Source organism: Marmota monax, unplaced genomic scaffold (genome assembly GCF_021218885.2).
Source record: "Marmota monax isolate L192 unplaced genomic scaffold, Marmota_monax_Labrador192_F-V1.1 WCK01_AAM20220418_F8-fsc00027, whole genome shotgun sequence".
Lineage (NCBI taxonomy): Eukaryota > Metazoa > Chordata > Mammalia > Rodentia > Sciuridae > Marmota > Marmota monax.
Genome location: NW_026694617.1, coordinates 11,241,448 through 11,255,307, shown reverse-complemented (window position 1 = coordinate 11,255,307; position 13,860 = coordinate 11,241,448). Strand labels below are relative to the sequence as shown.

Sequence of the window (13,860 nt, the reverse complement as noted above, 5' to 3'; positions counted from 1 at the left end):
TATCTTCCCATGGACTATCACACTGAGAATGTCAGTAAGGGAAAAGGGCCTCTAGGATTCTCCTCCAGGGTTTGGTTACTGAATTATCAAAAGTTGTTTTGCCTTTGTTGATGATCCCACAGGTGATATGAAGTCTGAGACGCATACTGCAGTGTGACTTCCAGAACATAGAAGGGGGAGAGAGTGATATGGTTAAGAAAGAGTGTCTGGTGTGAATCCTGGCTCACCCCCTGATATGCACCATGATCTTGGACAATTTACTTAGTGTCTCTCAACTGCTGCTTATTTATCTGTAACATGGAAATCATAATACCCACCATACATGAGGGTTCTAAATATCACAGATATAATTTATATATTCTGTCTCATACAGTACCTCTCCCACCAGCACAATAAGTATTCAGGGGTCTTTCATCCCCTCTCCCAGGTAATACACGTACACAGCTGCTGTTCTCTTGGTTCACTTTATAAATTGCTTTCAGTGATAGTGTCTGCTTTGCCATCCTATTTTTAAATGATTCCTAAAGAGATTGATGTTTATGGAGTATCATTCTTTTTTATGACTGACAAATTTAGATTCCATGAAAAAATTTGAATAATTTTGAATGCAAGTGGAGAAGAAGTTGCCCAGGCATTGCTGCAGCAATAGATAATATTAGGTTGTCAGTGTCCCAGATCAGTTCCAAATTGATGACACTAGGTCTTCTGAAAATAATAAGAAACATACCACTAATACAATAAACATCTGAAGACACTTTCAAAAAGCTTCTTCTTATAGTGACTAAAACTAATCTTACTATAGAATGAAAAAAAACTGTGTATTTTTTTTTTCTTTTGCAGGGTTGGTTTAGCCCTGGCCAGGTCTTTGTGTTAGATGAGTACTGTGCCCGTTATGGTGTGAGAGGCTGTCACAGACATCTCTGCTACCTTACAGAACTGATGGAACATTCAGAAAACGGTGCTGTCATTGACCCAACCCTGCTCCATTACAGCTTTGCATTCTGTGCCTCTCATGTGCACGGCAACAGGTATTTTGACTTGCAAATTCACAGTGAAATGTATAGGGTTGACTAGAAGAAAGAGAAAAATGTGCTTTGCCATTATCACCTAGTAACCAATTTAAAATAGCAAACACTTCTTATAAGGAAAAAAAAAATACCACAAAGGAAAAATGTACATCAATATGCTCTTGATTTCTGTGGGCTACACTTTATGATTCTTTTTTGGTTGTAAAGCCACTTGAAAAGGAGAGGGAGAGAGTATCTACAGAGTAAATGTTGCCTTTTAGTTCTTATGTACTACCTACTAGTGGGATCTGTACAAAGTGTTGAGATGATTCCTATTGGAATGCATATATGTGTCTGGGGAGGATTCATTGATGGGTTTGTGCAAAAGCTAATGATCTTTGCTTTTCTTCTGTGTAATAAAGTTTTATTGATAAAACAAGATAAATTATGAGGCAATGAAGAGTCTTCCCAACCCCTTCCCTAATTTTTACATTTGGAACAAGTATTCCTGTATAGCAGTCTGAGCCAATAACCTTAACTCTGGCTTTACCAAGTTGGAAAGAAAAAAAATACCTATTTTTAATTTTTAAGCTCCAAACCTCTGAGCCTAAAACTTCATCCACATCTTCTTGTCTTCATCTTGTCTCCAGAGCATCTTTGCTCAGGCTCTCCCTATAAAGGGTTTGCCCACATTCCTTCCCCTTATGACCTTGTTTTAACCATTTATTCCCTCTTTGCACTTCCTTTTCCTTCTTCTCACAAACCCATCTAAGCTTCAGGTAGCCACACAACAAAGTGACCAAGCATCTCAGAATCGGACTGTTACACTCAAATGAGTACTTACTGTGTCACTTGGTATGTTTCATCATTTATTTGTGTCTCAGATTACCTAAGAAAGATCTAACGATGACATCTCTCTTGTAAGTCATAAACTGTAATAGGGATTAAATACATTAATCAATATCAGACATTTAAAACAGTGCCTGGCACACACGTGCTCAAAAAGTGTTCACTGGTAGCTTGTATTGTCATGACAAGCTGCCAGTCCTTTGTTCTCTTTTTCTTCCCAGCCAAACTTCTCTCTTTCCCTTATCTTGTTTCCTGCCTCTTATTCACTAATCATACTTATTGAAATGGATTGCCCAAGGACCTAATCCAGTTGTCTCTTCTCAGGCTTCACTTTCTTAATTTTCCTCTTATTCTGTTTTAATGCTTTTGACCACCCCTTTGCTAAGAGTTCCTGTTCCTCCAGATTCTTAAGTGCAATATAGGGCTTTTCTCACATGTGTTTTCAAACCTGATTTCTTCTTTCAGAGAATTGTTCTTCTTCAGTGATCCTATCCCCTTCCATGGCTTTAACCATGGCTTCTCCATTTGCAAATGATTCCAACCCACTTATTCTCCTAAGCTACAGATCTCTATTGACAATTCACAGCTTGAATATTCTGCTGATACTTTCATCTCTCCATGTATAAAATGCATCATCTCACTAAACCAGCTCCTATACCTCTTGTAGCTCCTCACAAAGTACCTGGCATAAAATATGTATTTAATATAAGTATTTAATAACTACTTGATGAATGAATGAATGACTTCATTCTTTGTGTTATTGTCCTCCATTAACAGGCTATTAATTTCTTGTTTATCTTTTTATTGATGTTTTAAAAAAAATAAATGACAGCGGAATGCATTACAATTCTTATTACACGTATATAGCACAATTTTTCATATCTCTGGTTGTATAAAAAATATGTTGACACCAATTTGTGTCTTCATATATGTACTTTGAATAATGATGTCTATCACATTTCCACCATCCTTGCTAATCTCCTGCCAGCTCCCTTTCCCTCCCACTCCTCTGCCATATCTAGAATTCATCTATTCCTCCCATGTTCCACCTCCCTACTCCACTATGAGTCAGCCTCCTTATATCAGAGAAAACATTCGGCATTTTTTTTTGTGGGGAGGATTGGCTAATTTTATTTAGCATTGTATTCTCCAGTGCCATACATTTCCCTGCAAATGCCATGATTTTGTTCTCTTTTGTTGCTGAGTAAAATTCTATTATGTATATATGCCACTTTTTTTTTTATCCTTTCATCCACTGAAGGGCATCTAGGTTGGCTCCACAGTTTAGCTATAGTGAATTGTGCTGCTATAAACATTGATGTGGCTGTGTCCCTGTAGTATGCTGTTTTTAAGTCTTTGAGGTGTATACCGAGGAGAGGGATAGGTGGGTCAAATTGTGGTTGCATTCCCAGATTTCCAAGGAATCTCCACACTACTTTCCATATTGGCTGCACCAATTTGTAGTCCCACCAGCAGTATATGAGTGTATCTTTTCCCCCACATCCTCGCCAACACTTATTGTTGTTTGTCTTCATAATAGCTGCCATTCTGACTTTTAACCCCCCACCCAATTTCCTGCCAATGTAAATCTATCTCCATAATACCTTTCAAATTTCTCTTTTTTTCCATTTCCATGATATCTGTCCTAATTCTTGTCTTTATTCTTTTCTTGTCTATGCATTCTAATTCCTATCTCTACTCCCTTTTTTTTCTTGGCTTATCAGTTACCCTAAAATTACAGATTAACTTTTGCCATAGTGTTTTTCAAGACTTTGGTGGGCCAGGATGTAGATCAGTGGCAGTCTAACGGGTACAAAGTCCTGAGTTCAACCCCCAACGCTGCAAAAAAAAAAAAAAGATAAATATTCAATAAGTATTTTAGTGATTTCTATATGATTATTAAGTTACAAATAGATTCTGAGCCATAGTATCAGTCTCCTTCCACTATTGTTCAATTCTCTCTACCAAATCTTTCATACACCTAGTCTTACCCACAGGGCCTGTTTACCACATGGAATCTCTCTCTTTGTCTTGGTCTTTCAACAATAAAATATCACAAAGCTCCTCTGTGACTTCTGTTAACTGATTCGAACAACAAAACCCTTTGTCTGTAGATAGCTTGGGATCTCTGTCAAGTATGAAGTGCCACCTACACAAACACTCATACACACATGCTTCACACCTCTGCTTGTGCTCTACCAGACCATGTTGTGAGAGCCAAGATAAGTTCTCCTTCTCCTAGTGTTCTCTATGTACCTTCGCATGATGCCTTACATACTGTGGGTACACAATGAAAACTTTTGTTCAAGCCCCTGCTGCTGCCATTTCTCAGTTCACTAGAAAATAAGACTGATCTGAGTCATAGCATCTGTTCAGGCTTTTGCTTCATTATGAAGCCTTGTTTGAAAATTAGGAAAATCTTGCCAATTACGGTCATTTTTCCCCATTATCCCAAATTAAACCCTCTGTATTTCACATATTTGTGTTACAGGGCCAGTGAGAATGATTAATGTTTGATAGCTAATGTCAGGAGCTGTTTAACTAAAACTACTGTCTTTTGTGTTTCTGGCTCTGTTGCAATTTCTCCTGACCAATGGATATCAATAGAGGTGCCCCAATGTAAGGCAGCACTCTGATATGTAAGGGGACAGAAGAGCACAGAGAACAGATAAGACCAAAGATTGTACCATCAGATTATTTTCATTTTCAATACAGGAACGTTTAATTAATTGTGAACATTAAGTGGGAAATTTCATCAAATGGGCCTCCAAATCATGTATGTTTAAGGCACATTTCAGCAGTAAGTTATTGAGGCTTGGAGCTGCTGCCACCATCTTAGAGGCAGACTGATTTGAATCAGAGGTTGCTATAGTTACCTTTATTCTATAAAACTATTGTTTGCTTTATAAAGTAATTTATATTTTAAAGTATGTTTATATGTTCATGCATATTTTATCCTTAATATTACCCATTAAATCTATCCTCTAAAAAGTTAAAATGTGCTTATATGCAGGTATCCTGACAGTGTTTAGAATAGAAATGAGCCATAAAGGTGACATGTCACTTAAGAAGAAGAAAGAAAGAAGTGCAGGTTTTGGGAAAATTGGAATCTCACTTTAGTGTACAAACTATCTAAGTTAATTCTATAGGGTGTTTCCTATAGTTCTTATGGTCTAGTGGATGTCACTCAGAAATGCCATGCTGCTGCAATGAAAGAATAAAAAGAAGCAAAAATGTCTGCTGGCATCCTGGCTCTGAAATTTGTAAACTGACCCAGATTGGGCAAATCACTCAACTTTTCTGATATTTAGAGTTGTCAGATATTAAAGGGGTAAATAGCAATACAGAGGTCCTGGATGGATATAAAGACTATATCTGCAGTGATTACTGTTATTCTAATGTACTTCCCTTTGTGTCACAGTCCACAAGGAGAGGAGAAAATGTGAAAAATAAGCATAGGGTTTTTCTGCCTCGTGCTAAGTAGAAACGTTTCAATGCGTATATAATTATACTCTTAATTTCTTTGCTAATAGAATATTCAGGTCTTAGCAACCTCCCCTGTGAACGCCTGCTTCTCTTATCCACGTCTGCAGCATCTGATGTTGATACAGACTTTTGTTAAAAATACTGTCAATGTCAAGTCTTTCTACAGTGTTTGCCATCATCTTTTTTATGATCATTTTTACATCTGTCAAGACGCGCTTTCAGAGAGTCGTTTTGCTTGTTACCTGAACCACCTCTGTCAAAAATTCAAAAGGAAGAAAGATTGCCTTTTGTTATTGACTGAAGTGAAGGACAGCAGTGCTGTCTGGATGTGAAATTTTTCAGGGAGCACATCCTATTACACAGTGTTGAGCTCCTTAGGTGTGTGCTTTCTGTGTGGCACATCTCTGAATAGCACTCAGAAATAAAAGAACAGAGTTACACAGAAGAGGCCTGGCTGGTACCAAGACCAAAGAAGAGAGGGAAAAAGAAAGGAAGAAAGGAAAAATGAGTCAAGGACAGAAGCAGACACACTCCTGCAGGATGATAGCCACACCACCCACAGAAACACAGCCACTCACTCAGCCATAGCGCTTCGAAGACTGACAGGAAGGAGAAAAGAGACTTTGAGAGACAATGCATGAGAGGGCAAAGTTCTAGGTTGATGTGTATGGCTATACGTCTTGGTTTTGTAAGTCAGGCTGAGGGCGGAGAAACTAAAGCAGCAACACAAAATGGCTTTTATGTCCTGGTTTAATGTAAGACGCGCAGGATATTCACCCGCTCTTCTCCCAGTAAGTCAGGCCATCTTAGAGCTGCCGCCTGCCTGACAAAGGCCTGCTCAGATGTGCCAGCTTTCGAGTGGAGAAGAGGGAATACAACATGTTTGGAGTACACATAAAATAATCTCTATTTTCGGTGGATTCCAGGTTATACTACAGAGTGGTGGCAGTCTTAAAGGGCATTGGGCAAATCCTCACATCAGGATACCTGCAACTTCCCAGGTGCCAGACTCTCCTCTCAACTATCAGTTCACAGTGTGTCAACTTCCTGCCCCTAATTCAAGAAACAGTGGTACATTTTTGAGTAAAATCATAGACCTTGCATCAAATAGGATCACCAAAAGTTTTCACTTCTACTTACTACTTCTTAATTCTGGTCTTGGATATGTGACTTCAATACAAATGCCACACTAATTGTAAATATAGAGGCTCACTCTGAGGAAGGTAGGCTTAAGCAAGGTCATCCTCATGCAATGTGGCAGATCTGATAAATTCCATTCTACACGCTAAGTATACACAAGCAGTGCCACAAAGGGATCTTTTTTATTCTTTGATAACCTCAATTTCAATACTGAAGCAAAATAATTATGGCTTCTACAACAAAAGCAGAAAGAAAGTAGGGAAGAGAAGAGATTTGGTATGTTGGAAATAGCACTGAGCTAGGGATCAAATCATCTGTGTTCTTATTCCGGCTCTTCTACTGAAGAGCTATTTGACCTTAAAAAAATTGGTGCTAATCTGTTTGAGCCTCAGTTTCTCATCTGTTAATTGTAATAATGTCAATGGCACCTACCTGCTATGGTTCCTAAATAGGTGACATTAAATGATATAAATACTCTGTTGATGATAAGTTATTGCTTAAATGGGAAGTGGTAATATTTTCTGTACAGTGTAAACATTGAACATATGTTTTTCAAAATGCTTGGAACCAGAACCATTTCAGATCATTTTGGAGTATTTGAATAAACTTTACTGGTTGAGTCATGGCGCTATAAAAGTTTTGGGTTTCAGAGCATTTTGGATTTCAGACTTCAGATTGGAGATTCTTACTATTAGTTAAATAACATCTGGGAATTGTTCTTAGACCCACAGTGATCAGGCAGACTTTGAGAGTGTCACAGAGCAATTTATGATAGATGAATTCCAGGCACTGTGATTTTTCTGAGGCCTCTTTCTCCTACCAGTGTTATTGGGGAGCATTATAGGCCTAATGGAGGAGACAAAGACAGCTAAAAGCAAGAGCCAAGAATTTCATTATCCAAGGAAAGTAGATAGAATGCATCTTATTTAACAAGGCTGCTTGATCAATTTCCTTTGTTTTCTATTTATGCCAAGCAATTCCTGATTTTTTTCTGAAACACTGGATAAAAGAACCCATTGAAAATAAATCACAGAGGAAGAGATAGCACACAAAGAATTTTTCAGTGCATGTTAGACATATCGGGGTTACCAGTGAACAGAAATAAGAGCTAGACCTCATCCAGGACCACAGCATTCCTTTCAGCCTATTTTCTTCACTATCTGTAACTTCTCAACAGTGAAAAACCCACTATCTGCTTATTCATATGTTTAGCTCCAGTATGCATGAAAGCAGTTTCAGAATTTGCCACCTGGAGTTTAGCACCCGAATACAGTTCTTTAGTCATTAGCCTTCCTGTTTCCAGTTGAAATGCTATTTTCCAAAGTTTAATAAGGCAGCAGTCTTCTCCCCTCCTCTTTATTGAGGTTCTATCATACATTTATTACAATATGAATTCCATCCTGAGATCTCACGATGTCCTGGTTTATGTACTGTTGGTTTGCTTTCTTTTTCTTTCTTTCTTTTTTTTTGGTTAATGTCTTTTTGTTGTTGTTGTTCTAATTAGTTATACATGAGAGCAAAATGCTTTTTGATTCATTTTACACAAATGGAGCACAACTTTTAATTTCTCTGTGCAGTCATACATGTACCTACAGTAATGATGTTTGTCTCATTCCACCATCTTTCCTGCCCCCATTCCCCCTCCCCTTTCCTCCCTCCCTTTTGTCCAATGGAAGTTCCTCCATTCTCCCCATAAACTACCCCTTCCCCATTATGGATCAACATTCACTTACCAGAGAGAACATGTGGCCTTTGGTTTCTTGGGATTGACTTACTTCACATAGCATGATATTCTCCAACTCCATCTATTTACCTGCAAATGCCATAATTTTATTCTCTTTTGATGTTGAGTAATATTCCATTGTGAACATATACCACATTTTCTTTATTCATTCATCCATTGAAGGGCATCTAGGTTGGTTTCACAGCCTAGCTATTGTGAATTGTGCTGCTATAAACATTGATGTGGCTTTGTCCCTGTAATATGCTATTTTTAAGTCCTTTGGGTATAGACTGAGGAGACGTATAGCTGGGTCAAATGGTGGTTCCAGTTCCAATTTTCCAAGGAATCTCCATACTGCTTTCCATAGTATTCACACCAATTTGCAGTCCCATCAGCAATGTATGATTATGCCTTTTCCCCTACATCCTCACCAACACTTACTATAGCTTGTATTCTTGATAATTGCCATTCTGACTAGAGTGAGATGATATCTTAAGAGTACTTTTGATTTGCATTTCTCTAATTGCTAGAGATGTTTAACATTTTTAATTGATTTTATTATTTTTTAATACATGACAACAGCAGAATGCATTATAATCCTTATTATATATACAGAGCACAATTTTTCGTATCTCCATATATAAAGTATGTTGAACATTTTTTATGTATTTTTTGACCTTTCTCTTTTTTAGGTTTGTATACCGTAAAGCTCATTTCCAGGGTTGTGTAATTCTTTCAGTTCTATTGGTTTTGAGGAAGATCCCATCACCCATCCACCACCTCGTGGCCAAACAGAACAGTTTCATCATCCGAAAAAGTTTACCTATGCTCCCTTTGTGTGGCCCATCATTTCATTAAACTTCAGCTTATTCTCTGCTTCTACCTTCTTGAGTTATTTTTTTCCTACCCTATTTCTTCTATTCCGATATAAGCATTTAACACTAGAATTTCTCCTAAAATATGGCTTTTACTATATACGTACACCTTATATGTACAATTTCTTTTTCAATATGGAATTATTTATAAGTACATTTTAAATTTCTAAGAATATGACATTTTTATGGCTTTTTTCTTGAGGATTGATTTCTGATCTAATATCTTGTATTCAGAGAATGTGTGGTCTGTGTGATACTAGTTATTATAGAATTTTCTTTATGGCCAAGTATGTGTCAAATATTGTCGAATATTGTGACTGTTTAATATTGCTTGAAAATATTTACATATTCTTTTCCTTGGTGCATTGCAAGTAGGATTTATGTGGCTCAAATCTAAACTCTAATTTTTTTGCCTATCTTGACATGTAGGAGTCATGACAAGGGTGAGAGGAGATCAGCCACGGCTCAGTTGGTTTCTTCCCTCTATTTCTATCAGCTTTTGTATATTTTGAGGTGGTTTCATTAGGCACATTCAAGCTTGAAATTGTTAAATCTTTCTGAAGAATGGAAATTATTATTACTATATAATGACCTTTATCATAATAAATAACGATTTTTGCAGTAAAGTTATTTAGATGGTTATTTATATATTTCCTCCTTTTTTTTTTTTCTTAAACTGGGGATTAAACTCAGGACACTCAATCCCTGAGCCACATCCCTAGCCCTAGTTTGTGTTTTATTTAGAGACAGGGTTTCACTGAGTTGCTGAGGCTGGCTTTGAACTCTCAATTCTCCTGCCTCAGCCTCCCAAGCGGCTGGGATTATAGGCATGCACCACCACGCCCAGTCTAGATGATTATTAATGTAACTTTCTTTTGGTATTTGGCTGATATTTCTTTTTTTAAAGAGAGAGAAATTTTTTTAATATTTATTTTTTTAGTTTTCGGCGGACACAACATCTTGGTTTGTACATGGTGCTGATGATCAAACCCGGGCCACACGCATGCCAGGAGAGCAGGCTACCGCTTGAGCCACATCCTCAGCCCTTTGGCTGATATTTTACAGACTTTCTGTGTGCTTGTATTTCAGTATATTTTATAAATTAGACATTTATAAATAAACTAAATTTTTTTTATTAGAGTAAGTTAAATTTTGATTTAATTGTTCAAGAAGACAATTTCTTAGTTCAGTCAATTTCTTATCACATATGTTGATAAAAGCTAATTCACTTCTACAGTTTTAATTTAGGTTTTCTTTTTTGACTTATGTTTTATAAACTTTGTGTTTTCTTCTTTCTTCCTTTTTATTTTATTAAGGTTATTTAGTGTATTTTTTTTTCCTCTTAACAGTTTATGCTTTCCTACAGTTACATACAGGCACACTGTTGAAATTTTAAAATCATATACTGATCAGAAAATTTCTTCTCCTTCTAAATAGTACAGGACTGTGGAACATTTCATTTCTATCTTTCTTCCTGGCTCACATACTTAGAGGGTCTCATATTTCACCTGCGTCATTTCTATGTTTATTCCTAATCCTACAAATTAGATATGGTTTTTATTGCCTATGTTTAGTAATTGGCTTTCTTGGTCCTAAAGCGCATTCTTTGACATTTCCAAAGGGTGCTCCCATAGATAGGGATTTTTTTTTTCTTTGGATGGCCTTTGTCTCCTCATTTTTGCTGGTTATACACTTCTAAATTGATGACTACTTAGAACTTTGAAGATCTTGCTGCATTTTCTTCTGACTCCCTGTGTTGCAGTATGGAAGGCTATTTGCCTGTCATTCTTTTGAGGGTAATTTGTCTTTTTCTCTCTGGAAATTATTTTGTTTTGTGTTTTGTGGGTTTATTATAATGCATCTTTGTGCATATTTCTTTTCATTCATTTTAATAGGGATATGTGTGGTTTTCTAATCTACATGGGTAAGTGTACATTTCTGTTTATTTAGGCTGATTGAGATTTGATTGAGTTATGGTTCATATTCATCACCAGTTCTGGGGTATCCTTATCTTTTTAAATAGCTTCACTTCTCAAGTCTTTTTCTTCTCCTCTGAAACTGCAATCACCTATATCTTAAGCATGTTTTCTCCTGTGTGTCTTAATGTGACTGACATGTGTTCTATATGCTTATTTCTCTAACTACATTCTGGATGATGTATAATGTTTGCAGTTTGCCTTTGGGGTCAGGAGTTGACACTTTTTTTTTTTTTTTTCTGTAAGGAGCCACATAGTGACCATAGTAAATATTTTGGACTTTGCAAGTCTTGTGCTTTCTGTTACAACTCCTCAACTCTTCCATTGTCAGGAGGAAGGCATCATAGATTATGTAGGAATAAGAGTGTAGCTTGTTCCAGAGAAGTTTTACTACAGACACAGATGTGGGCCGCAGTGAGCCAACCTTTACTCTATCTCAGTTCTCTTCAGCTATGATGTCTTCTTTTTCACTTACTTTCACCCATTTCACTTACTATAATATTTGGTTCTGGAAATCCTATTTGGTTCTTTGCAAAATCTGCTTTATTTCTAAATATCTCTTATTCTTTTCTTGATTTTGATTCCCCATTTTGTTTCCTTAGATCTTTTGTAATTATTTTTATTCTTATTCTAATAATTGAATTTCTCAGGTGTTTAAATTTGTTTCTCCTACTAGCATTTTCGCTATGGTCACTTGTTTTCTTATGCAACTGACATTTTTGGTAATAAATACATGTACCTGAATCTAAGCTGTGGAAATTCTCTAAGGCCTGATTTGAGAATTCTCTCTTCCAAAGATTTGTTGTTGGTTTTCCTTGATAGGGTATTGCTGAAACTATTTTCTCATCTTGGAGGTTCCTTGATAATAAGGGAGAACCTAGCTTTACAAGGTCAGGCCAATGGTACATATTCTCAGCAGACTCTTTTTTTCACTCAGTGAACCAACAGATGGTAAAAAACAACAGATTTTCTTGCTTTTTCTTCTTTACAAGAATATCGGAGGGGCTGTGGCCATGGCTCAGCGGTAGTGCACTTGCCTGACATGTGTGAGACACTCAGTACCACATATAAATAAATAAAATAAAGGTCTATCGACAACTAAAAAAAAAAAAAAATTAAAAAAAAAGAATATTGGAGTATCAAGTCCATCCACTGTACTGAAGCAGAAGCCACATGTTAAAAGTTGCATCTAAAAAAGTTACTTGTACATCTTTAGGAGAACCTCCTAGAACCCTATCTGTCCTCTCCTCTGCTTCAGGTTACACCTAAGTAACTGCTTCTGATCTATTACAATTCAGCTAAAATATCAGTCCCAAATTGGATTTTTCTCTGAAATTCCAGACTAGATCAGATCTTTATAATTTTGCCCTTCTTAAATTTAATTACACACTCACGTCTGATTTTTGCTTCTGTTCTCTACTATAAACTCTTTTAGGTCAGGGACCAATTGTATTATTCTTTTTTAAAAAAGATTATTTTTTTAGGTGTAGATGGACATAACACAATGCCTTTATTTTTATGTGGTGCTGAGGATCGAACCCGGGTCCCACCCGTGCTGGGTGAGCGCTCTATCGCTGAGCCACAATCCCAGTCCCCCCAAATTTGTGTTATTCTTACATTGTAGCCCATGACCTGGCCAGGTGGTCCATAAAATGTGTTAGTTAAGTAAATGAATGACACTGAACCATTTCTTTACAAATTGTCTTGTTGATATATTGTGACACTTTTAATGTAGACTTTGTAATTAAATGTTTTTAATTAATCACATCAAATTTTTATGTGAAAAAGGCCCTATCTAACTACATGAAAGGCCCTATCTAACTACAAATATTACATAATTTTTATGTCCTAGAACTTAATATAGTAAAATGAGATACCCTTTTTAATATATAAATTAAAAACTGTACTACATGGTAAAGATGACAGCTGATGAGGTCACAGGGAAATTAATAATTTCATGCACTGCAGGTCAGAGTGTAAACTAAGAGCTCTTTGAAAAAGCAACTTTCAAATACCTGAAAATATCATGCATTTAACCTGATAATATACTTCCAGGAATTTATCTTAAGGAAATAACCAGGTATGAAATTGTTGAAACACTATTTATGATAGAAAAAAGAGGGGAAAGAGTCTATGTTACTGCTAATAGAGAACTGAATTAATAAATCGTGGCACATCCATATAATGAAATATTTTTTCCATTAGAAGGCACATTGGAATAGTTAAATGATGCCAAAAAAGTTGACAATTCAGATTATGCATCAGAATACACAGTATGTCTATAGATATACAGAATTAAGCACAGAATGATATTTATAAAATGGCCTTATCAGTCCTTTCTCAATTGGACATTTATAGGAAATTTTTATCTTTATCATTATTTTTCCAAGTTTCTTCTTTCAAATTTACGTGTATAGGAAGTCCTTTAATTAACATCACATGTTCTTTTTTAAAAGATATAATGTTAGATATTGGACAGTGATATTTATATAAGAGAAACAACCTTAATTCTTTTCATTTTTATTTTAAATTCCTCTTGGTATTTTGTTTCTCTTGAGTTCTAGAGCCATGTACAGCAGTGATCTTAGTTTGGATTAGGCCAAGAACATTTGTCCTTTCGGTCCCAGGAGAGGCTGGCTATCCATGCCTTGCTGCCTTTGGCACAGCATAAAGATGGAGTCAAAGATCTTGTGTCTTCAAGTCAGATTATTACTCTCGCATTAGAAGTATCTACTCTGTTATAAACTCTGCAGTGGAATTAAAATGCAATACAAAATACAAATAAGGACAGGAGTACTTGTAAA

General features: G+C 36.3%; 1 protein-coding gene across 8 annotated transcripts in view; it reads left to right on the top strand.

Moving 5' to 3' along the window:
- Nucleotides 1–13,860, top strand: part of Cadps2 (calcium dependent secretion activator 2) — a 521,519-nt gene that overhangs the window by 368,788 nt on the left and 138,871 nt on the right. For all 8 annotated transcript variants that reach the window (XM_046422408.2, XM_046422403.2, XM_046422402.2 and 5 more), the window contains exon 13: nucleotides 841–1,028. In XM_046422408.2, coding sequence (XP_046278364.1) covers nucleotides 841–1,028 — 188 coding nt within the window. The remainder of the gene's footprint in view (nucleotides 1–840; nucleotides 1,029–13,860) is intronic.